General features: G+C 43.8%; 1 protein-coding gene across 5 annotated transcripts in view; it reads left to right on the top strand.

Annotated features, from left to right (window-relative positions):
* Positions 1-22,613, top strand: part of LOC147209930 (nck-associated protein 5-like) — an 80,878-nt gene extending 58,265 nt beyond the window's left edge. For 3 of the 5 annotated variants that reach the window (XM_086117960.1, XM_086118040.1, XM_086118165.1), the window contains 13 exons: positions 1,869-1,937; positions 4,767-4,805; positions 4,885-5,004; positions 9,584-9,688; positions 10,191-10,379; positions 10,458-13,972; positions 14,327-14,432; positions 15,029-15,116; positions 17,129-17,434; positions 17,781-17,902; positions 18,650-18,785; positions 19,094-19,263; positions 20,986-22,613. In XM_086117960.1, coding sequence (XP_085974086.1) covers positions 1,869-1,937; positions 4,767-4,805; positions 4,885-5,004; positions 9,584-9,688; positions 10,191-10,379; positions 10,458-13,972; positions 14,327-14,432; positions 15,029-15,116; positions 17,129-17,434; positions 17,781-17,902; positions 18,650-18,785; positions 19,094-19,263; positions 20,986-21,267 — 5,247 coding nt within the window. In that variant the 3' untranslated portion in view covers positions 21,268-22,613. Of the gene's footprint in view, positions 1-1,868; positions 1,938-4,766; positions 4,806-4,884; positions 5,005-9,583; positions 9,689-10,190; positions 10,380-10,457; positions 13,973-14,326; positions 14,433-15,028; positions 15,117-17,021; positions 17,435-17,780; positions 17,903-18,649; positions 18,786-19,093; positions 20,413-20,985 lie in introns of those variants that run through there. The other 2 variants (XR_015101641.1, XM_086118241.1) reach the window with 2 other exon arrangements.
* Positions 22,614-22,796: the final 183 nt, after the last annotated feature.

The following is a 22,796-nucleotide window of genomic DNA, read 5'->3' as shown; positions in this document are numbered from 1 at the left end:
AAAGTAACACAATTTTAAATCCATCCCATAATTTCACTATGAGTCTACATATTGTATTGCTCCGCTGCGCTGGGGCATGCTTCTGTTCTGAAATGCACTGTCCTAATTTCCAGTTGTAGAAAGAGACAAATGCAAAAGTAGCAATCTATCGGATCTGATTGGCTATTTACAGTGATATGTTTGTCTAAGGGCGGCCCGGTAGTCCAGTGGTTAGCACGTCGGCTTCACAGTGCAGAGGTACCGGGTTCGATTCCAGCTCCGGCCTCCCTGTGTGGAGTTTGCATGTTCTCCGGGTGCTCCGGTTTCCTCCCACATTCCAAAAACATGCATGGCAGGTTGATTGGACGCTCTAAATTGTCCCTAGGTGTGAGTGCGGGCGTGGATGGCCGTTCGTCTCTGTGTGCCCTGCGATTGGCTGGCAACCGATTCAGGGTGTCCCCCGCCTACTGCCCGAAGACGGCTGGGATAGGCTCCAGCATCCCCCGCGACCCTAGTGAGGATCAAGCGGTTCGGAAAATGGATGGATGGATGGATGTTTGTCTAAAATGAACATTTGTTGTTTCAGTCTACAAAATATGGACAACATACAGTATATTCCAAATTCCAACGACGCTGATTGTCATTGAGACCAGTTATTTTCAGAAGATGAAAAATGTTCAAAATGCGAAACACAGTCCAGTGTATTTTTTGGTCTCTCGAGATTTTTCTAGAGCTCCATGTCCTTAATCATACAATTATCTGGTGTGCGACAATTTATTATTTTCAGGCAGCAATGCTGAATGGTTAAGAGGCCTTGCAATGAGTGTTCATGTCAGTCGTTACCCTTGCAGCAGAGTATTTAATATTTTGATATCTACCCTTTACATGCAGCATAATACAGTACTGTTAATCCTGGATTGGGGAAATTCAGGTTTTACCGCAGCAAAGTAGACAAATCAAAAATCCATGAAAAAAAATATATATACGTATGTATGTATACAGTATATATATATACACACACACACACACACTGTACAGAAGAAGAGCACCTGGGTGTCAGTACATGAATATTATATACTACACGTGCATATGGGGATGCTGAAATTGTGATGATAGTGTGTTACAAAGCTTGCATATGCCAAGCAACAGGTGCCAGTACACTTACCAGTGACTTTATTAGGTACACAGAAATGTTGAAAAGCAAAGCAAAAATTGTACAGTCACCCTAGTTTATGATCCATCTCTCGAGCAAGAAACAATTTCAGTGAAGTATGTTATTTAGAGTGAGTGATATGGCTGAAAGAATGAGTTAATACAGTTACCACGATAATGTGCCGCAGTTCTCTCCATGTACCAGCTTGCCTCCAAGACCTGCTTGAAGAAGCGGGGGTTGAAGCATTCCTTGAGAGAATCGCTTGTTCCTCATTACATTTGCATTCTTCTCTTAAGCTTTGGGGATTTAATTTAGCTTCTTCCCCCATGTTGGGGGCTATAATTACATCTCACGCGTTCCTAGGAGGAATGGCGAGTTCCTCCGAAAGGGCAGAGAGTGAGTGGCGCCAGGCTGCCTGACAGCTCCTAATACGATGCCGGCCTCTGACAAATTGGAAACTCCCAGAGATCAATAGTGCTGTGACTGGACCCTCGGCAAGTGAGGGGAGCTATTCCTATTAGATCTGGACCCCAAAGTTCAGCATCATGACTTGCATCCCCTTGACCTTTTCCTCTCTGGTACCTTGGAGGATTTTATTGGCCGTGCTGACGCTCTGTTGACCTTTCTAAAGCCAAACATGACCGTTATATCCGCCTCCTTTACTGTCGTTGTTGTTGCATCACATTGACAATGCCGACTATGAAAGCACCGTCTGAACGGAACGTGCTCTCTCCAGGAGAGGAACTCCGTCTTGGCGTTGGAGAACGAAAGCCAGAGGGAGCAGTACGAACGCTGTCTGGATGAGGTGAGTGGTCAGCGCATGTTCTACGACAGGAGAGTCCAAAGTTGTTCCCACGAGGGGCGCATACTGAACAACCGAATGACGCAAACGCCACTTTGAATTTATTGAACACGCTAAAATCAAACCATCATATTTTGAACAACTGCTGCGTCGCAGCTTTCTGTTCGAGATGATAAGGCAAATACTGTAGTTTAAGTCAGGATTTCTGGGTGGCCTCCCACACGAATTCAGCCTCCCCTGCACTGAGAAGCAGCCGAATCCCATCGCCACATTCAGAAACAAAACAAAATCTGTAGTAACCAGCCATTGATTGAGGATCCATCATGTGATATGTTCACCAATCTGACCTTGACAAAGGGCAGAAAGTGACGTCAAGCATTACTTCTTCCGAAACAAAATTATCGTTATTCACCATTATACTGTATATATATATTCATCTTTGCATCTATAGAAAAGCTTTATAGTAATGCCATTTGGAATCGTTAAAGGTGTCACATCAATGGAGTATTTGGGTGACCCCCCGCTCCCTCCCCAACACACAACCCTTACAAAAAAGTGCACCGCAGAGCGTGTCAAAGGTTATTTTTTTTTGTATTTGCTGCAGGCCACTAAAAAAATGGCTGCAAGTGGCCCCTGGGGCGTGGTTAGGTCACCCCTTTTGTACTAGGCAGCTTCAACCTGAGGTCAACTCACATGCCGTCTGTGCTCAATAAAACGTCTGTAAAGCTGTTAGTTGGCTTTGATACAGCACAATTATCTTTGCCTTGCGGTTGTTTTTGAGCTGAGTGCTGCTCAGGGAGTCACAACGGGGAAGGATGTCAGTGGAGCAGCTTGCTGAATCACTGTGAGTGGGAGTGCATAGTCCGAAGAAGGAGAGGGGATGCAAGGAGGCAGCATCAGCATCTGTTGGAGGGTGGATGAGATTGGAGTTGAAAGTGGCTGATTAAAGAAGATCATTGTTTACGTGGGCTTGTTGAGCATGTGGGCAAACAATAGTCGAGCACAATCAGACGCGGAGGATCATCTCGCCATTTTAACTCTCACCTTTCCTCGTGCAATACATATGAATACCCCGGAGCCAACGTGGACTTAATGAGGGATCGATAAGCAGTAATGCGAACCGCTTCTCTATTGACACTGTGGTCAGAGTAAAGACATCGGCCAGGCACAACAGCACTTAGGCCACTCGCACCTCTCCGCTCTGGTCTGACGGTACAGTAGTCTGGCCCGCTGGTTGGAAGTTTAACTCGAGGCTTTTAAAGCAATTACAATTCATATTCGCACGAGCACCAGATGAAACTGTAGCAACATGAGGGCATGGAAAAACGAATAACTATAATTAATCAGATTTAACAGGAATCATAAGTCAGTTTTTTTTATTCATCATATTGACAGACTTTTAGATTTGTCTCTGTTGTAATAAAATTGTGTTTGTTGTATTTGATAAAACGTGTCAACATAAATATAAATGCTGCAGGCAACCAATTCAAGGTGTCGCTCGCCTACTGCCCGAAGACAGCCGGGATAGGCTCCAACACGCCCCGCGACCCTTGTGAAGATAAGCAGATCAGAAAATGAATGGCTGGATGAATGTAAATGTTAGGTAAAACTGATAGCCGAACTTGATGACTAAGTAGTCGGGCGACACGTAATTCAGAATGACTTTACGTGCAGCGTTGCCTCACGTTGCTCAGATGTGGAGGGTCGTAATGCGTCCCCTCAAAAAAGAGGCTTCCACAGAGGAGCGGCAAGTTTACACCAGCTTTTTATAGGTGTTATTTGCGTCACTAACACTGCATATGGCTATTAGCGCTGGCGTCACAGTGAATTAGACATTGTTTTTCAACAAGGCTCATTTGCATAGCGGTGGGCAATTTCTCAGCAAAATACATGCATGTTACCTCGTTTCAATACGCGCAAATACTTCCGGCGCACTGAGACGTTTTCTGCTCGGTATCTCGGTTCATGACGCATCTCACTGTCTGCGCGTGCTTTGTGGATTCGATGCGATCCGGTTGCTCCATTTTTACCGGTTAGCATCATGCAAAAAGCATGCGTTTTTTTTTTTTTTTTAGTGGCTTCAATCCTCCGTTTTTTTACACAGTTGTCTTGCTGAGCAAATGCAGAATTCAGCTTTCGTTACCATTATTACTGGAGGGGTAGCCAAGGTGTTGCAACCAGGCAAGTTGCTACTTGTTCTCAAGTAGCTCAGAGTCTGAATAAAGAAGGAAAGTGAGCAACCATGATAATAAAGAAACGGCATTCTTTGCATTTTCACTCGTGGAGGCAACCCATCATCACCAAACCGCCAACACTTGTCAATTAGCCTGGGGATCCATCCACGTGATACTTGCAGCAAACACATGCACATCGGCAAACACAAATACCCCCCATGCCCAAGTCGTCAACCTTCCCGAATATTTGAGTATGTGCTGCTCATTGCGCTGTGAGCTAAAGCTAATCGGTGCTTACACTGCAGCTCTGCTTACCTTTTGGCTTTGACATGCTAGTGTTTCCATATAGTGAGTGGCTCATGGTAGACCTTCATCTAGCCTACCTGCCAAGTCGTGGGAACATTAACTTCTCGTGGGGGCAGTATTATGTAAATTAACCACATTATTACATCTCAGTCCATCAAAATTAACAAGGCTTGGTCACCGGCACAATTGTGTAATGACTGTTGGTAGCTCACAAAAGACTGACTCGGTTTCATCAGTTCACACTTGACGAATGCAGGTGCCAAGGAGACAATTTGTATAAAAGCAAGAAGTCCATTTTCCATCACATGTCCCCATTTATGATTGACCTCGGTCTTGTCTGTGTCCTTTCCAGGTCGCCAATCAGGTTGTGCAGGCACTTGTCACGCAGAAGGTTTGTCTCCTATTTCCCCAGCATAAGCCGATTGTTCACGTTCGTATTGTTTCATCTTCTGGCTCTTTGTTGCCTCTAGGACCTGAGAGAAGAATGTCTCAAGCTGCGCACTCGAGTTTTTGACCTGGAACAGCAGAATCGGGCACTTGGGGTTCTGTTCCAGCAGCGTATCAAGCCCACCTCGGAGCTGCTCCTGCAGGTAGGACGCGTGAGCCGAACGGCAAAGTACTTATTCTAAACTGAAGTTATTTTCCACTTGATTTGTTCTGATTGGTCTCATCTGATAATGAGAGAATTTGATGGGGGGGGAAAATGGTGCAAAGTGCTGATTGTTTTATCTTCATATGACTTTGCATTTTGCACTGCCTTCTAAAGAAATGTGGGTTTAGATTGGCCGAAAATTGCCTCCGATCATTGCAGGGCTACCTGAAAGCAAGTACTTTACTGCAAAGCACCACACTGAAAGAGAAAAAAATGAGACAGACCTACCCTTCTGTTTTTAGTGATGGTATAATATTGCAGGTGCAGAAGGTCAGCGCTCAGGCCACAGGGCTCGATGCTGTCAATATGAAAACAACAGGCTGCTAAGAAAAAAAAGAAGGACAGGACTGTCAGTGCTGAAAAAAATGAGCTAAATAGAACAGAGAGGGTGCACAGGCATAAAGGGAGAGCCAGGGGAGATAAGAAGGGAAGAGCGGTGAGTTGAAAATGAAGCTATCAGTGAGTCCTACTGCCACAGGGAGAGAGGAGGAGACCAAAGAGACAGTTTAGTGAAACAAAATTGGAGTGGCTGTGTTGTCAATCTGAAAGGTGTCAAAGGCTTCAAATGGATACTACAGTAATGATGTCACTGAGGTGACCTGCAATTGGAGCTCATCGCCGCAGTGATTTTCTCACATTCCAAGATGCTTGAGCTACAAAGCAGTCGTGAGATTATAGATTTTACGTCTTCAATTTTTTTTTTGTCATCGTCAGCAAATGACTGGGTATGAGAATGAACCGCACGGAATCACATTTTTCTGGATAGGCGGTACATCAATTATGAGCTCTCCCTTCTCCCATGCTAAGACCACATCTATATTTGTCTACGCTGACATCCATTCGAACTTATGTCAAAATGCATTTTTATTCCCCGTGGGCTAAGTCAAGAAACTAAAATAGCTCCCGGCTTTTAATTGGGTAGGTACTCGGAGTCCAGCATTCACACCATGTTATTTGAAAAAAAAGAGCAAAAAAAAATTATAAAGCGTGTGACAGTGTGCATTTTATTTGAGCTTCATCTCAATTAAAGAAAAAATATGTCCAGAAAAACTCAAGTTTTGCATGCTGTCTCAACATGACTAGGAAATGATCAGGCATAATGTCTTTTTTTTGGTTCTTGTGGTTCAGCAACAACACTTTACACGAAACAAATTATGAAGACGTTTACAGGGAAGGAGAAAACTGACTGGCTTGCTGAATTAAAAAAAAAGATACAGAATTGTTATGCAAAGCAGAGACATTGCTAATTATTTCAGAGTTGCTATTGTGAGAAAAATATAAATCATTGAAAACCTGTAGCCATCATTAAGAATGGCATTGTGGAGAGCCCTCACTCTCATTCCCCAGCAATAGTAAATGCCTGTGCTTTCCAGAATCACCCCTCTGTCCCGCTAATCCCCCTCCCCCAAAGTGCTTCCACAACTTAAAATGTCTAGACTTTCGCTTCGACTATAATCAAACAATGAATCTAGTAAAACCTTATTACTAGAAATCACCATTATACTTTTTATACACACTGGTTCCTTATCCTTAAGCCCCCCCCCCCCCCCCGCTCTCTCTCCCTCTTTCATGAGGCTCAGCACTGGAAAAAAAAGATCCTTTTGATTTACTTAATTTGAACATGTACATCGGTTGCACATGATTAAAATGTTGTTAATCAGTGTCATTTTCCAACATTTTCCCTCAAAATAAACATGTCCAAATCCATTTTAATCATGTGCAACCAAAATGCGCTATTTTTTTTCAGTGAGATGTTGATCTCCTAAAGTGTGAGAGGTGTGGTTGTCGACATCTTGCATACAGACCCGTAGAAGAGTATTTGCCCCTTCCTGAATTCTGTGTTCTTTGCATACAGTATATATATCACACATAAAGTTTTCAGTTTATCAAACCAATTTTAATATGGCACAGAGACTACTCAAGGAAATATAAAATGCACATTCTAAAAGATGATTTCATTTACCTTGATGAATTCTGCTGTCTACCAGAAAATCCTCAAGTAGAATGTTCAACCATCAGTTTGCGCCCTCAAACGCAAGTGCTCTTTGATCATGCAGCAGGACAACAATCCGAAACACACCAGCAAGTCCACCTCTGAATGGCTTTAAAAAAAGAAAACAGAAAGGTTAAAAGTTACAGTCTGGACCTGTAAAAAATCCAATTGAGATTCTGTGGTGTGACCTTAAACGGGTAGTTCATGCTTGAAAACCCTCCAATATGGCATAGTAGAAGCAATTCTGTGAAGAAGAGTGGGCCAAAATTCCTCTACAGCGATGAGAACAACTCATCACCAATTATCGCAAAATGATTTCAGTTATTGCTGCCAAGGGTGGCACAACCCATTAGTAGGTTCAATTACTTTTTCACATAGGGAGAGGTAGGTTTTGAGAGGTTTTCTTTTTTTTATTTGTGCCTTAATAAATTAAATTGTCATTTAGAAACTGAATTTTTTATTTCCTTGGGTTGTCTCTGTGTGACATTCATAAAAAGATCGGTTTGATGAACTGAAACCTTTGCGTGTGATGAATATACAAAATAATAACACAAAAATCAGGAAAAGGGCAAATATTTTTTCACACTACTGTATGTAAAGCACCGTGAGACACATTTTGTTCTGAATAGGTGCTGTATAAATGTAGTTGACTTGAATTGAAAGGTCATCTTCTAGCTATAATAATAGATGAGACAAACTGCTCAATCGAATAAGTCCATCCTGTAAGTTGTACTTGTAGAGTTGAGGAGTGTAATGAAGATGAAGGTCATAAATGAATCTAAATTGTAGCACTACCTGATTGTTCTTATTGAGTCAAAATAACTTAGTAGCTTCAAGTGGTCAGAGATTTAATTGTGTGCTACTGTATTTTGCAGTCCTGGTCTGAAGCTTTTGCTTATCAGTAATTAAAATGCTCTCTTGTTCCCCATGGGCTTCTTGAGCTTCCCTGATAAAACGTCATCCTGAATTTGATGGCGCCCGTCACCGCCCGCGCACCTTCATCGTCTCTGCTTTATATTGCATATTTGTGCCGCACGGTCTTTGGAAAAATGTTGCGCTCGGTTAGAAATGCTGCTTATCAAATATGGCAGGCAATTGGCAATGAAGTGTCCCACGACTTGGGATAAACGCTGCACTATTTCAGGGCTTCAAGGACAGAGCGTGACCTCCTCGCTGACCTTGCACCTTCGGCATCTGCTGCTTGCCACTGCCACAAAGAAAGCTTGAATAGCAAAGGAATAGGACCACATATGCGGATGCACTATAGCGTCATGAGTTTCTCTTTTTTTATTTATCTCGCTCTGCAGAGGGGACATTAAGGCATTTGAGTCATACAGGTGAGCGTTTTGTGTTGAGTGGGTGTTTTTCTTTTTCTCCAAACATTTATCGTCCCGATCTTAGAACACGCATCAACTGCTAGTTATCGGCAATATATGTACAGTATCTACTTTTTTTTTTTTTTAAGTGCAGGATTGCAAATGTTTCGCCGTGTATTCAACTTTGGTTATGGCCTTGAACCCTACAAAGAAAAAAGAAATCCATGCAGACCTGCCATCCATTCGACATTTTTGGCCGAGCCTTCTCCCTCCTTGACCCAGCGACACTATTGACTGAATGCTTAATGAGGATGCTGAGGAGGTGAAATTCTATACTTTACGATAAGATATGGACCCCTGTGACACTTCAGCCACTCCCATCTCATGTCCCAGGAAGGCTGCATCACTTTGACATTGATATTAAACCTTTTTTTAAAAAATGAAAGTTGGCTAAATTATATCACACGCACACACATTTAAGAAATGGAAACCACACAAATGGCATTAAAAGGATAAGCAACAGCAGTACTGTAACTGAGCTCTCTAGTTTGAGAAATGTTTTCTGCTTCGGCCGCAGGCAGTTAGTCAGCTTTGCTCATGAGAAACAACTGGTGTCTCAATTAGGGTTTCAGTTCAAAAGTATTCGTGGCATAAGTAAAGACACATTTTTGTTTTGTTTTGTTTCATGTTTTTGTTTTTTGTATTGCAGTCACAGCTGGTTGATGAAGCCCTGCCATTGATTGACATTGTTTCTATAGGATGCACATACAAACGTATTATACTGCACTCAATGGTAGGAGATTCAAATAAAGTTAATTTGCTCACGGGAAAGGCTAGCTAATTAAACTGTAAGATTAATACGTGGAGCTGTATTTGGTTTTGTCTTCTTCCCACTCAAGCAAATGAATTGGGGGGAAATATTAAAAGGGGTCCCTTATTCCCTGATGCAATTATTTCTTGTTCACTTATGTTTTATTCCAACTGATGATGTAAATGTCTGTGAGTTGGAATCCAGCCTGCGCATGGAACCATTAGAGAGGATCTAAAGGACCTTTTTCAAGAAATTGTGTCAACATTCTGCATGATGACTTTGAACGCATTCAATTTAAACCTCCATATTGTGCTGTGTGCTGCACAAATTCACAGCAAGACTCCTTTTAATTCCCCGGGATCCCAGATGTCAAGTGTTTGCACCTTTTGCATTCCAGAAACTCCAGTCACGGATCATGGATCTGTCGGCGGCTGACTTGCTCCAGGAGCCCGAGAAAAGCAAGGCTTTCTTACTGTCCAGGAACACAGATTCTCCTTTAACTGTAAGCTTAATGGCCAGCGGCTTTTCTCTTTGCGGTGCTAGTGTTGCAACTGTGTCCTGAATCTACTGAAGAAATCATTACATGATATTAAAATACAGACCTTACTATCTAAAAGCCTGACCCCTACCCAGAAATGGCTGGTGATATCACTTAACTAAGAAGAATACGTACTTGTCGTGTTACCGGAAAGTCATCGATCGAGATGGTTGTCATTAAAAATTGCTTTATGGGACAATGTTCTGCATTGGTCACCTTATATATTATGCAGTAAGGCGAGAATCTGAGTTGCCTATGCAATAACATTGCCCCAAAAGGGGTCATTTTCCTCATGTTATCTAAACATGCAGAATTCCATGCTTTTAATAACTATACATGGATAAGATAGGCCTATTTTCTTTATTATCTTTTTCAGAGCAACAACAACAATCTTTTTGTCCAGCAAAGCTGTTTGTTCATTTTTCAAAATCTCACAATCTTATGTCTTCATTTGAATATTTCACAGGAGATACAGTTTAATGGAATGTCAGGTTTGCCCATCACCAAGTGTCTGAGCCAGCTGAGTCTGACAGCGCCTATGCCAGTGTACCCACGCAGCAGCTGTAGCAGCAGTGAACTGTCCCTGTCAAGCGCATGCAGCGAACTCTCTAGCGGCTCCTACACCTGGAACGACGGCCGCTCCTGCGGGAAAGCGGTAAGAATCATTTTCTTCATATATCCAAAGGCGTGTTTGAAGAGGATTTTAATCTTCTTTTGTTTGACCCACTCTCAGCATTCATCTCTCACCTGGGAAAAGAGGCTAAATTTGGGTTCGTCTGCCCCAAGTAACATCAGTGCCTCACTGGAGGAACAGATGCCCACTCGGCGCAAGGAGACCAACATATTAGAGGGGCTGAGAAAATTGCAGAGGAGGAAGCACAGGTCCTCGTCTTCATCCAAGGTCTCCAAGTCAGGCTACAAAGACTGTATGAATTCCAACGAGGGCATTTACTCACTTGGTATCAAGAGTAGCAGTAAAGGTGTGTCTAAGCCCACCCATGTTGGAAGAGCACCAGTTCTTGTCGGGAAAAAGTTTTTGTATGATTCTGATGATGCAGATGATGAGCTTTTGCAATCTGGCCATGCAGCTGACATCCCCAACAAGGACAGCTTGTTCTACGGCAAGAGGCTCTCGCACAGCATCTCTGATACACTGTGTAGCTGGGAGGGGATACAAGACAGCGGTGGTGTGGATGACAATAGCTCAGGCCTTGTGGTGGCAAAGCCCCCCACTGAATTTGACCCAAAAGAGCATCCTGAGAAACTCCCGAGTTCCATCGGCAGTTGTCTCACTGAGAGTGGACGGCCATCAGCATTCACAAGAGTGTCAGTGCTGCATGTTACCCCTTCAGATCCAGAAGGCTCCAACTGCTTCTCAGATATGGACGATCTAGAAGAACTCAAATGTGATTCTAGGGATTTGCCGGTGCCCTTAACCCAACAAAAAGAGCAAGCAGAGAGGATATCACGGAATGCTTTCATGCCGTTCATGCCACAGCGCTTGCAAACGGACCAAGTACGAACCCAGTCTGCAGATGGGAGACCTGAACCTGTCGAGGCAACTCAAGCAGCAAATAATTATCTATCCGAGGAGAGCATCTTGGCGGTATTTGATGCTCAAGGGGAGCCAATAGAATTAAGCCCTCAGAAGCTTACCAAAGGTTCTGATCTCACAGTTGCTATACCAGCTAGCAAAGTAGAGGCTACGTGCAATGAATTAGACCCTCAAGAGAGGCCAGCGAGGCAGAAATCAACACCTACAGGAAATTACACAGTCCTGGATTGTCCAGAGAAGCCATCGGAATATCAGCTCAGGACCAGCAAAACAAACAATAGTAGGGGGGGCAATGCTAATCGGTTGTCAATGCAGCTTACTCCACAGAAGAAGCTAATCAAACCACCTGGCAGCCGAGCTAATAAAGGACATTCAATCCCACCGCTGAATGATTCTACTAGTCATCTGTCTAGTGGCTCAAAACTACGAGGTTGTTATAAACCTTCTGCATCTCCGATCAGATTGTCAAAGGGTACTACCACTGAGCCAAACAGTGGAAACTCAGGAACTCCTAGTCAGGAGAAAACACCCCCACCCCCAGTAACTAAAATGCCCAGATTCATCAAGAGCACCCCGAGCTCAAAGGTGGTAAACTCCAAGCTTCCTAATAGGTCTGAATGGAGTAAAGGCTCTTCCCCTAGTTCCCCTAAACTCTCAAGGAGACACCTAGAGTATGGTGACAATTCTGAACAGCCGACCAGAGACAAACACTGTGAAAGCATGAAAAACAAGCTCAGGTCCCCTTCACCACCCCCTCCCCCTGGTCGCACCACCTCCTTACTGATCAAACCAAATTATGAAGGGTCACCTCAAGCACACAAAACAGGGGTAGCTCAGCCATCCACAACTACCACTGTGAGGGGCCCTCCCCCAAGTTACTACACCTCTGTCCAACCAAATATGCAAGCTACACTACCCATTAATGAAAAAGACATAGACATGGATGCCGGCTATGGGACTGCACTTGCACCTCAGAAACTGGTTGACAAAACCAGTCAGCACCTTCAAAAGTCCTCTGGCATGACACCTATTTTAGGCACTTCAAGGCGAAACACCTCAAAAGACTACCTCCCCTCCACCAACTCAGGCTTTGACTTGGATAATGAAAATGCACCTAAAAGCTCAAAGAATGTCCCCCCTCCCTATAATGCCATCAGAGGGTCCTCTCTTCACAGCTCATTTGAAAATAAGGGAGGGTCCACCTATGAATATGACCACGGGTCTGTGCAGAAGTCCTCAGTTAGTTTACCAGTTTCACTTCAGGAAGCACCAACGGTGAAAACTGAAAACTTTAAAAATGCTGTCAGCCCGCCAAGCTCAGTCGTGACCTCCCCTAACTCATCAGAGAAGAGTCAAAAGACTCGCATCTCGATGGGATTCAAAGCATTTTTAAAATCTCCCCCAAGCCATAAAAATAGTCCCTCTTTGCCAGACAAGCAAGAGAAAGATCATATCAACTTAGTTTCCAAGGAGACCGTGACTTCAAACACCTCTGGCAAGTGTGACAGCTGGCAGCCTGTATACAGTATTGATCCACCCACCAAGATGTCTGTTACAGAGGTGAAAGGTTTGGCTCACTGTAGGTTACTGGAAGAGGAGTTAAGTCCTGTTCTGACACCAGAGGAGGGGGATGTCTGCAATAAAGGGAAGAGGAGCAGTCAACTTTTCTCTCGATCCATATCCATTACCACCAAATCCCACCTAAAGCCAGCCTTGGGAATGAACGGGGCCAAAGCTCGGAGCCAGAGCTTCAGTACCAACTACATTGAGAAACCCAACATTAATGTTCTGGAGGTGCCAGGGAAAGTCAGAACTCAGATCATCACCAACTCAACAGAGAGGGGAAACTCTCTGTCCAGACAAACCTCCTTGGAAGTACCCAGCGTTGTGTCGGCCGAGAGTCCAACCTATTCTCCCAGGGCAACACCCAACAACCAAAATGTACAAACTGAGAGAACCTCTAAGTTAATATCCAAAGGTGATGAATCTCAAGGCACAGTGAAGGGGCAGACAGTCACGTCGCCCTCTTACAGGGAGACGTGCGGTTTGCCTATCAGTGAAAAAAATAGAATAAATAACATCTGTCTGCCTGCAAAACTCGCCTCGCATGTTCAACCTCCCGCCTCCTGTCCTTGTGGTTCAGAAAATGAAACAGGAGGAAAAGCGTCCACCCCCAATGAGGACGAATTGAATACAGGAGTAAAAACCCAGACAGACTCCCCGAACAAACCCGCAGACATAGAGGACAAAAAAGTCAGCCCATCAGCCTGCACTATTGAAGAGAAGGTCATGATGGGAATCGAAGAAAATCTGCAAAAATGTCAAGAACAAGAAAAGGTCGCTGCGAGTGAGGCCAAACAAAAGACTGGCCCCTCACTGGCAAACTGGTTTGGCTTCCGGAAGAGCAAACTTCCAGCTCTGACTGGAAAGAAAGCAGACGTACCCAAAGGAAAAGAGGAGAAGAAAGAGATGAAGATCGGATCGGTGCTCGGAGGCAAACACACAAAGTTGGACAAGAAGAAGGAGAAGAAGAAAAATGACAGTCTGGAGGCGCAGAATCAATCTGAGACGAGCAACAAGCTGAGCTCCATCATGGACCACTGCAACAATCAAATGGGCCAGATTGCCAGTCAGATCCAGTGCACCACAGCGTTCATTGGCAAGGACCAGTTTGTGAAAGAGCTCTTTTGCAGGTGCGTAAAGCAAGACAATTACGAATCAATTACCCTTAATTGATGACTGTTTACTTCCTGTCACTGCAGCTATCTTGAGTTGTCTCTCAATTGAGAGAAGTGAATCCTTCGAACAAACATAAGCTACTTCGTGTGCTGTGAATGTGGGATACAATAACTAATCTCAAACACAGCCGCCTTTTCCAGTTCTGACTCCGTGACAATTGTTGCACAGTCACACTGTAACGCTTCACACCAATGATCTGTTTTTTCACAACTTCTGAGTTGCTGGCATTTTGTCTTCACGCAAGAGAGAACATTTCAAGCAGCCTGAAAAGCATTTTTAAATAGAGATCAAATATTGTGTCATCGCAGGACTGCTGGAAAAGGCAACTTAGTCAGTGCATCGCCGACAGGGATCGCCACACCCAAGAAGCGTTCTGAGATGAAAGGAGACATGCAGATCTGTCCCGATGCTGCTGTAAATGGACATTTTGCTTTGTTTGGATGAGTACTCATTTTATTGTCTTGTATCTCTCTCAAATTCAGGTTTCAGGGCACACATGAAGCTTAAATAATACTTTGCTTTCTGCTACACCACTTTGTAAACGAAAATGAGGAATTTGGTCAATATTAGTTTGGATTATAAGTGAGTTAAAATATGAAACATCGATGGGGAGTTCTGTAGAGCTTTAAAAGCAATCAAAAAGGACATTTAACAGAGAGGAGTAAGTGCAGTCAAAAGAGAGCCCCGCAGTATAACGTCGGAAATTTAATCCCGATGTGGGCTTTCGATAGCGCTGAGGAGTCTCCTTATCAGGAGCACTCAATTTGACAAAGGGCCATTTGATACCATTCCCCAAGCCTTCCATCCATCCATCTTCTCCCCACAAAACGGCACAAAAGACAGACAGTTTATGACCTCTGTGATTCTTTTTTTTTCTCCTCACACTTGAATAACTCAATTATAGTTAGAATATAATTGACTACTCTAATCGTCCCACTTTACAATGTTGACAATGAAACGAGCATCTAGGAATTGCATACTGAGGTCACATTGTAATTTGGACTTCACAGACCCTCTTAATGAGTCAGAAGCTCAACTTGAGGGGTGACAACAAAGAGGGACGCATGGCAGATGCTACGGGTCAAGACCACATGATGGGTAAGTGTTCACGTTTCTGCCAAGGCAGTGTTTCAGACCGATGTCAAGCCAGGTGACACGTGGCAATGCCTTCGCAGCCATTGAAGTGGGGAACAAACTGAATGCATTAACTTGGATGGCATGATGGTTGTAATTATTGCAGTGTGATAGATACTCTTGTTCACCAGATGGGATTTACAGCAAGTTTGTAACTCAGGCATCCGGCTTTAAAGGTCATAATGACCGAGTGGCGTCTGTGTTTTTATGGCTTTTTTTGGGGGGTGGGCGGGGGGCAAGTTTATTAAAGCAACACTTTCGAAGTTGCACCGATGATAGAGAGATTGCAAACTGTCTCCAGTCAGACAAAGCTCCATCTCACCATCATTCTGCTCTCTAGCACTTATTAATATAAATTAAATGCATGGCTGAGGTAATGCAAAACTATACAAAGATGATGAGCAATTGAGAGGTGGGTGAGTGATGGCCAGGAAAGGGGGTCGAGCTAAAAACTCCCAGGTGAAATGACAAGCAGGAGCAAATCGGAAAGTTAAATTCTAAAGAAAAAAACAGAAATATGTTCTGTCTAAAATGAACTCCGCTTTAAAACATCAAAATACAATTAACAATCTTAGAAGCTCTCTGTATGTTTTGACTTACGCTGCCTGAGCAATCAAAAAAACGTTTTTATGGTCCGGAGCACAAAAAACAATAAATACTTCAAAAAACAAATAGAGGCTAACCATCAGACAGTGAAGCTATCATCACACCAGCTTTCTTGCCTCCAAGCATGCAGCCTGGACGTGATTGCAGCTCATGAAAAACTACATTACGTCCAGTCGCTGTTGCCTCAGGCTAGAATTACTCTGGAACTTGTTATAGTTTGCTTATAGAGGGCATTTTGAACCGTCAAGCCTGGCATTCGATTATACGACTTCGTAATCTATGGCTGCCTCCTCTCTGTGCTTTCCCTCCGACATGTAAGGAGCCCTTCACAATCTCCCAAACATGCACTCACGTCCCCTGCGTTATTTGTTCAGATTCTTGATGCGGTGTAGCAAATGTTCTCAAGTGCGTCAAACAACAAGCTGTTCAGCAGCGCATGTTTACGTCAAATGATTTTCGCAGGTGCTGCTCATGGGTGTAGATGTCAAATGCATAATACTTTCAGTCTCTTTGGATAAATGTTTTGGGACAGACCTTGCTCAATTGGTTGGTGTTGATCTGACCATTTAGTTTCCCCCGAATCTCAATTCTTCATCTTCACAAGATATTACTGTATGCTGTATTGGAGAAAGGCCTTTTTCTGTCTCAGTGGGCAAATTAAAGTCCAGAGAGGAATGTTTGGAATAGCTTGGTCTCAAATGAAGGCTGGGGAGCCCTGTTCAAAAGCTTGAAGATAAACTAGACCAGAGATAAAGTGCCACCATTAATTGCCGTTCACTTTGAAAATGAGTGGTCTTTTGTTTGTTTGTCCGCTTGCTTGCTTGCTTGTGAGTATGTTTGCGATGCTAAACTGTGTCAAAATAAAAACATGCATTTCTACGGTCAGATATTTTTATGAGACGATTGGCCTATCAAATGTTTACTGTTAAGTGAAATTTCTTACCAGACGATATTTTCACTCATTTCCAAACTCTTCGTGTTCTCCCTTTAGTTTCACCTAAATGGTAAAAATAAAATATATTAGGAAAGACAATGTACCGATTGGTCTCCCATTTAAAAATAAAAATAAAAATCCTTATTTTGCTGATTGCTGCCGTAAACCCAGATGAATAACTCTAGGTGCCCTCAGGAGTTCTTCTGTTTCCTTTTATGTAAAAGAAAGTTTCTGGCCGTTCATGGACACATTATTCCATTTGATTTTGGTTAACATGATCCAAATGTTTTTCTCTCTCTCTTCTGTATCGACGGCTGAACCCACCACAGACACCCTGTACTCTCACCAGCCCTTCCGTTGCATGTGAAGCCCTAGTTTCATTTCCTGTGTGGTGACCCCTGCTTCCCCTAGTTGTCACATTTCCTTGTCACTTTAGGTTCTAGCTGCCAAATGAGAACACTGGACAGTGGGATTGGAACCTTCCCTCTTCCTGACTCTGTCACACGAGCCAGTGGACGCCACATTCCTAAATGTGACTCCAGCATGGATGGGGTGACTGCCGAGCTCCAAGCTGAGCCTCCCTCCCCTCTTCCAGAAAGCTCACACCCTAGTGTCAAAATGCCTTCCCTACCCAACACCTGCCTACATGCTTCTGGAAGCTTGGGTCACTCCTTCTCGGACCCATCCCTTACTTACAGTGGTTTCACCCCGGATGCCCAGACCCGATTGCCCAAACTCACCGGTGAGTCAAGCTCCATTAACTCATTCAGTACCAGCCAATTCTGGACCAAGTCTGAAAAGACGTTTAAAAACGTCTTTGGGAGTGAATGAGTTAATTTACTCAGTTGAAAAAAAGTGTTTATTGCTACCGTTGCTGTCGTACTCTTGTGCAACAGAGCATCAATGCCTTAATCCTTTTGAGGCACATGCATAATTGTTTTACTGTAAGGGACCACTCATCCACTAAATGGAAATATTGAATGTAATCATTTTTAAGACGATCCAGAACTTAACAATGTGATCACAACAGTATTTACGTACTGTACACTGTGCCTATTTAAATATTGTCTGGTTCTTTGGATTTGTAGGTGCAAACAGGACGAAGAGGTTGAGCCTGTTCACCCCACGGAGCGGTGGTTCACCTTCAAATGAGGACAAGGACGATGAAACTGGGAGGAAGATGAAAACAAAGGAACATGACAATTCTGCCGTAAGTTTAGGGCGTATTCACACCAGAAAAGCACATGGGTCTGCTGGTTTTGTCCAGCTGTCCGATGGACAGAAATGCCTAGGGCAGCCTACAATGCACAAGCCCGGAAATTGATTAAAACATGGAAGTCATATTTGTGCTTTGCAAATTTGTTCTGTGTGAGTGTGAAGTGCAGATCATTCAAAGCAGGTTTTGCGATGCTGTGTTTCTAATTTTGGAAGGGTCTTGGGAATTGTGTTCAGTAACCCGAAAGAGACGATATTTCCTGCATGTCCTGACCCAAAACATGCTGCGTAGCTAAACTGCAAATGGAAAATCAGGAGGATCAGCATTAGCATTAACTACAGTGAAGGGTGAATTTTTCCCACGATGCCAGGCAACGGTAGCTTGTTAACACTGGAGCAGAACTAAAAGAACTACCGTATTGGAAGACACTTTTCAGAACTTAGCAGGTTGAGGAGGACAGTCTGAGTTAAGAAAAGACCCAAGAGAATGTCTCTTGAGGAAGCACTTTGGCCACACTGGTAAAGAGAAAACGTCTCTGTAGCAGGACAAACCGTTTCGCAGAAGTAAGACTCTGTTTCGGGCGGCTATCTGCCTCGACTGCTTATTGTGGTGTAACTGTTATCAAGGTATCTTGTCGTAGGCCGAATGTAATTTTACTAATACTGGACGTGAGTTAGCCCAAATGACTAAACATTGGATGTGTCATGCATAGTTTTAACATTTTTCTCTTTTTCACTTTAGGAGAGAGCCCTGCGATTGTGTACGTACTTGGGCAGCAGTAGCGGCAGCGATACTGAGACCGAACTTGAGCGAGCTGCAGTCAATTTGAGGCCGACGCAAAGCTCGGGGATCAACTGCAGCAAGACAATTAACTCTGGTCAGATACCTAGCCATCAGAAATAGTGATTGATTTTAGAAAACAGGGAAGTCAGAATTTCAGACATCCAATGAAGTAAATTGGGAATGCTTCTCAAAGTCAGTGTTTGCTCTCGTGAAGTTGGAACAAATGGATCTGGCTTAGCTTCACCAGGATGCAGTGATTCTGCAATGGCAATTGGCGATGCATAGTGTTAATGCAAACCCTTCAATCCCAATGAGTAACTTCCCAGTTTTCCCGACTGCATCATTGAACCGAGGCTTGTGAAAAATACAGTGCTTGACTTGTGTTAACGCACCCAATTCCAGTCGACCGACGTGAAAAGACGCTGAGGAGTAGCAGTGTGGAGGATCCTCTGTCAATCATGGACTTCTACCAACATGATATGTTCTCTCAACTGGAGAAGGACAGCAAGAGGATCAGTCAGTACGACCTGTTGCACAAAGAAACACCCATCAACACAAGAGACATACTCAGCGTGAGTGCTTAAACCCCAAGGTTTTCGTACGTCGGGAGATTTTCATAGTAAAAGCTGCCTAATTGCTTTCGATCGACTCGCCATCTCGTGTCAGGGGGTATTTGCCCAGCCTTATTTAACGACGCTCAATGACAAATGAGGACCAGAGACCGTGAAATGGCCTCCAGCTGCCGCCGCAGGACAGCCAAGCTACCCTCGACTACCCCGATGCCAGACCTGACACAAAGATCTATATTCTGAGTCGGGTGCGGGGTGGTGGGGGTCGGGGGGGATCTGACTCAACACTTGTGTACATTAGAGTTTGTTCTGTGAGTTTTATTGTGACCTTTGGTGAACTCAAGCGAAATGACTTCAAATCAAATCAAAAACTTTATTGTAATTCTATCAGCCGTGCAGCAGTGATCCAGGCACTTTCAAGCAATCTGCAAAATGTCTACTTCACCCAATGCACAGTACAATCGACAAAGAAGCCAAGGAAAAGTACATCTACGGCAAAAATAATAGTTAGTAGTCACAAAAGGTCAAAATGAGTTTGGAGTGTCTGCGTGGAAATTGATGCAAGAGATCATCACGTTTTATTTACAGCGAGAAGCCAATCGGTGCATAGCAAGCGTCTTTGCCCTACTTCAACATTCACATCCAGGCCTGCTGCAGCAAAGAAGGGTCACACTTGGGAGCCATTGCCGTCGGTGACACTTTGGGAAAGTTTGGTGGCTGGTGTCAAAGATCTGTATGAGCTCCTTTAATAACATTCCACAAACACTCAGGAGAGCAATGCAAAGCTCGGTGACTCCCATCAGAGCCCTCGTGACCCACGTTGGCCTTCCATTCATCATCCTGACAGCACCTGACACTCGCACTAACAACGTCTTCTCTCCCTTTTCCTTTGAGTCATCCTTTTCAATAACGTGTCTCCTGCTGTCGTCCTCTCAGTTGTATGTTCTTTTCTGTTCGTCTCGCTTTCGGTTCTCAGCTCATCATCGGTCCTCTCGTCGGACTTTCCCTGGCTTCGTTCTTGCCTACTCCTACGTGTCTTCCTATTGTTGGTGCCGGGGAGTCAAAATGCCCGAGGAACAACTGAGTTGAAGAGATTTCTGGTTGTTTTGGTCCAAAGGAAGCGAAAACGAATCGACATGCGTCGGCTCCGCAGTGAGCATGGTGCATTTTTAGTGCCCTGAGAAATTTTAGGCTGCGTGGAGAACGGAAAGCGAACATTAGATTTCAACGTGGAATGCGAAATGTAAGATACACGGTATATGTGCATCTCATTAAATTTGATTAATTTCAGTATGTAGAATCTTGCAGAAGGCAGATTCATTTACCGTAACACACGAGATGAATACAAATGGCCAATTCCTATCTTTCTCACGTTGCGTAAACGCCAAACTCGTCAGCTGTGTTGCTGCAGAATTAATGTGTTCATGCTTGAGTTTGTTGTTCAGAGCTTTAAGGGAGGTAAAATGTCTCAAAGGCCCATATTTAGAACTGCTCTGGAACATCTCAACCACCCTCATCCAATCCACTTGTGTTTTTCAATACCGTCAAATTATGTTGTTTTGCTCCCAGGCTCTATTCGCTGGCCTCTCAAGATAGAGCATGATTGTTGCAGTCTGCTTTCCAAAGCACCTGAAAGGATGTCAACATCTGCTTGAGTCTAAATGTTTTCACTAACGTGTGTCATGTGAGTAGATCTCAGGATTTCATTTGTTTGTCTCTCCGTAGAAGGAAACTGCGCCGGGAAAGACGGCCATCTGCCCCAAACAGCCCGGCTCGCTGGGTGTCACCTTGGAGTCACTCAACAAGCTCAATCGCAGCAGCTCGAGCGTCCGCAAAGAGTCCGTCTCTGATGGTGGGAGGTTAGAGGCATTGTGTGGCAGCAAGGTGGAAGAGCCATCCTCATCCGGTTTCTCGGGCAAGACTGGCGCTGATCCAGCAGGCTTCCTCAGTGACTCGCTTTACAACGGCTTTTCGTCCTGCAACAGCCAAGTCTCCAACGATGTGTGACAGGACCCCCCCGCCCACCCCCCTTCCCCCAACCATGCGTGATTATTTGGGTGTCCAACAGCGTAGATTGACTGACCGCTGCGAGTGTTCCTGCTGCCTGCGGCGGCCGGGAAGATTCAACTTTGATTTGAGTGACTGCAGTCCTGCACCTCACCTCTTGATGAAGAGCCCAACCAAAAAGCACTTAGAGGCGGAAAGCTCAAACCAGTAGTTTGATGGTAGCAATACGTGACTCATTGCACCTTGCGGTGTCCTTTTGGGTTTACGCTGTTTTTTGGCCAAATCAAGTCAATGACAATACTGGCAGTGGCTTTGGATCTTCCGAGACATTTAATCTGCCGCTACATCTGGCCCTTCACGTTGCACCCGGCTCAGTTTTGTTGTTAATTGAAGACTTCTTCCAATATCAAAGAAGCGGACACTTGGTTTGACTTCCTAAAAGTGTCTTCCAACATGTTCTTGGTTCTGAAGAACTCATTTACAAATTGACATCTCTTGGCTCGCATCTTCTTGAGACTAATGAGGAAGTCATTTCTTTACTCACTAAACTCCTCTTTCGCGCAGATTAACAGACTGTTGGTAGCTCAGGGAACATACTGAACTCAAATCGATTGTACCATCAGGAAGATGTTGACTTGCATACAAACACCACGAATAATTTGTTTCTCGGTTTCCGCGACGCAAAGTCCATCTCGTGTGTGGTTTTCTGAAGCAAACCTGAACCGAACCTCACCTCTCAGATGTATGATTATGTTGTAAATAAAAGTGGTATAAGTTAATATCAGAAGGGGCATTGCTAATTGATATATGCAAATATGCACACAAAAATACACCTGTACATTCTTTTTGCCAATCTTTCAAATGAGCTTTTGAAAATAGCTTGTTACTTGTCTTATTGAATTCTTTTGGGGTTCTTGTTTGAATAGAAATCTTTATTTTGATCAAAAGAAGAGCTAAAATATTTTATTTTAAAAGACATATATCGGTAACGTCATGCCGAATTCCTATTTGGAACTTGACCAGCTGGTGCTAATCAACACAGCATACTTTGTGCCGCAATTTTTTCATGAAAGTGTTGATAGTGCGTGTGAGTGCGGAGCGCTTGTGTATTTTTCTATAGGTGTCGAGTATTTATACCCATGTTTTTGTACTATCGGACTGTAGTGTGATTCACCTCTCTCCTTAAATGTTCCCTTGGGAATGGTTACCAGCAGTGTTACTTTGGTAAATATGATGAACTATTCATTGTTTTAATTATTACTGTGTGCAATCTTTGTCCGCTACACTAATGCTCTATTTTATGTAACTATTTCCGAAATAAATATGACAAATATTTTCTGTTGGCAGCCAAGTGTGTAGACGTTTGTCTGTCCCAGCACGTGTACTCCGTCTTCAAGGAAGGAAGCGAAAGCGCCCCAAAGGGGCTATGCCTGTAATCCGTTTTCTCCTAACAATCTGTCAACGGGAGACGGTTTGCGCCAAGAGCGCACGGGGATTTCCAAGTAAGCGGTCTCATGATGCTTCATTAT

The sequence above is a fragment of the Hippocampus guttulatus genome, chromosome 1, assembly GCF_054856545.1.
Source record: "Hippocampus guttulatus isolate MCC_2025c chromosome 1, RoL_Hgut_1.0, whole genome shotgun sequence".
Taxonomy (NCBI): domain Eukaryota; kingdom Metazoa; phylum Chordata; class Actinopteri; order Syngnathiformes; family Syngnathidae; genus Hippocampus; species Hippocampus guttulatus.
This window is presented reverse-complemented; position numbering and strand designations above follow the sequence as displayed.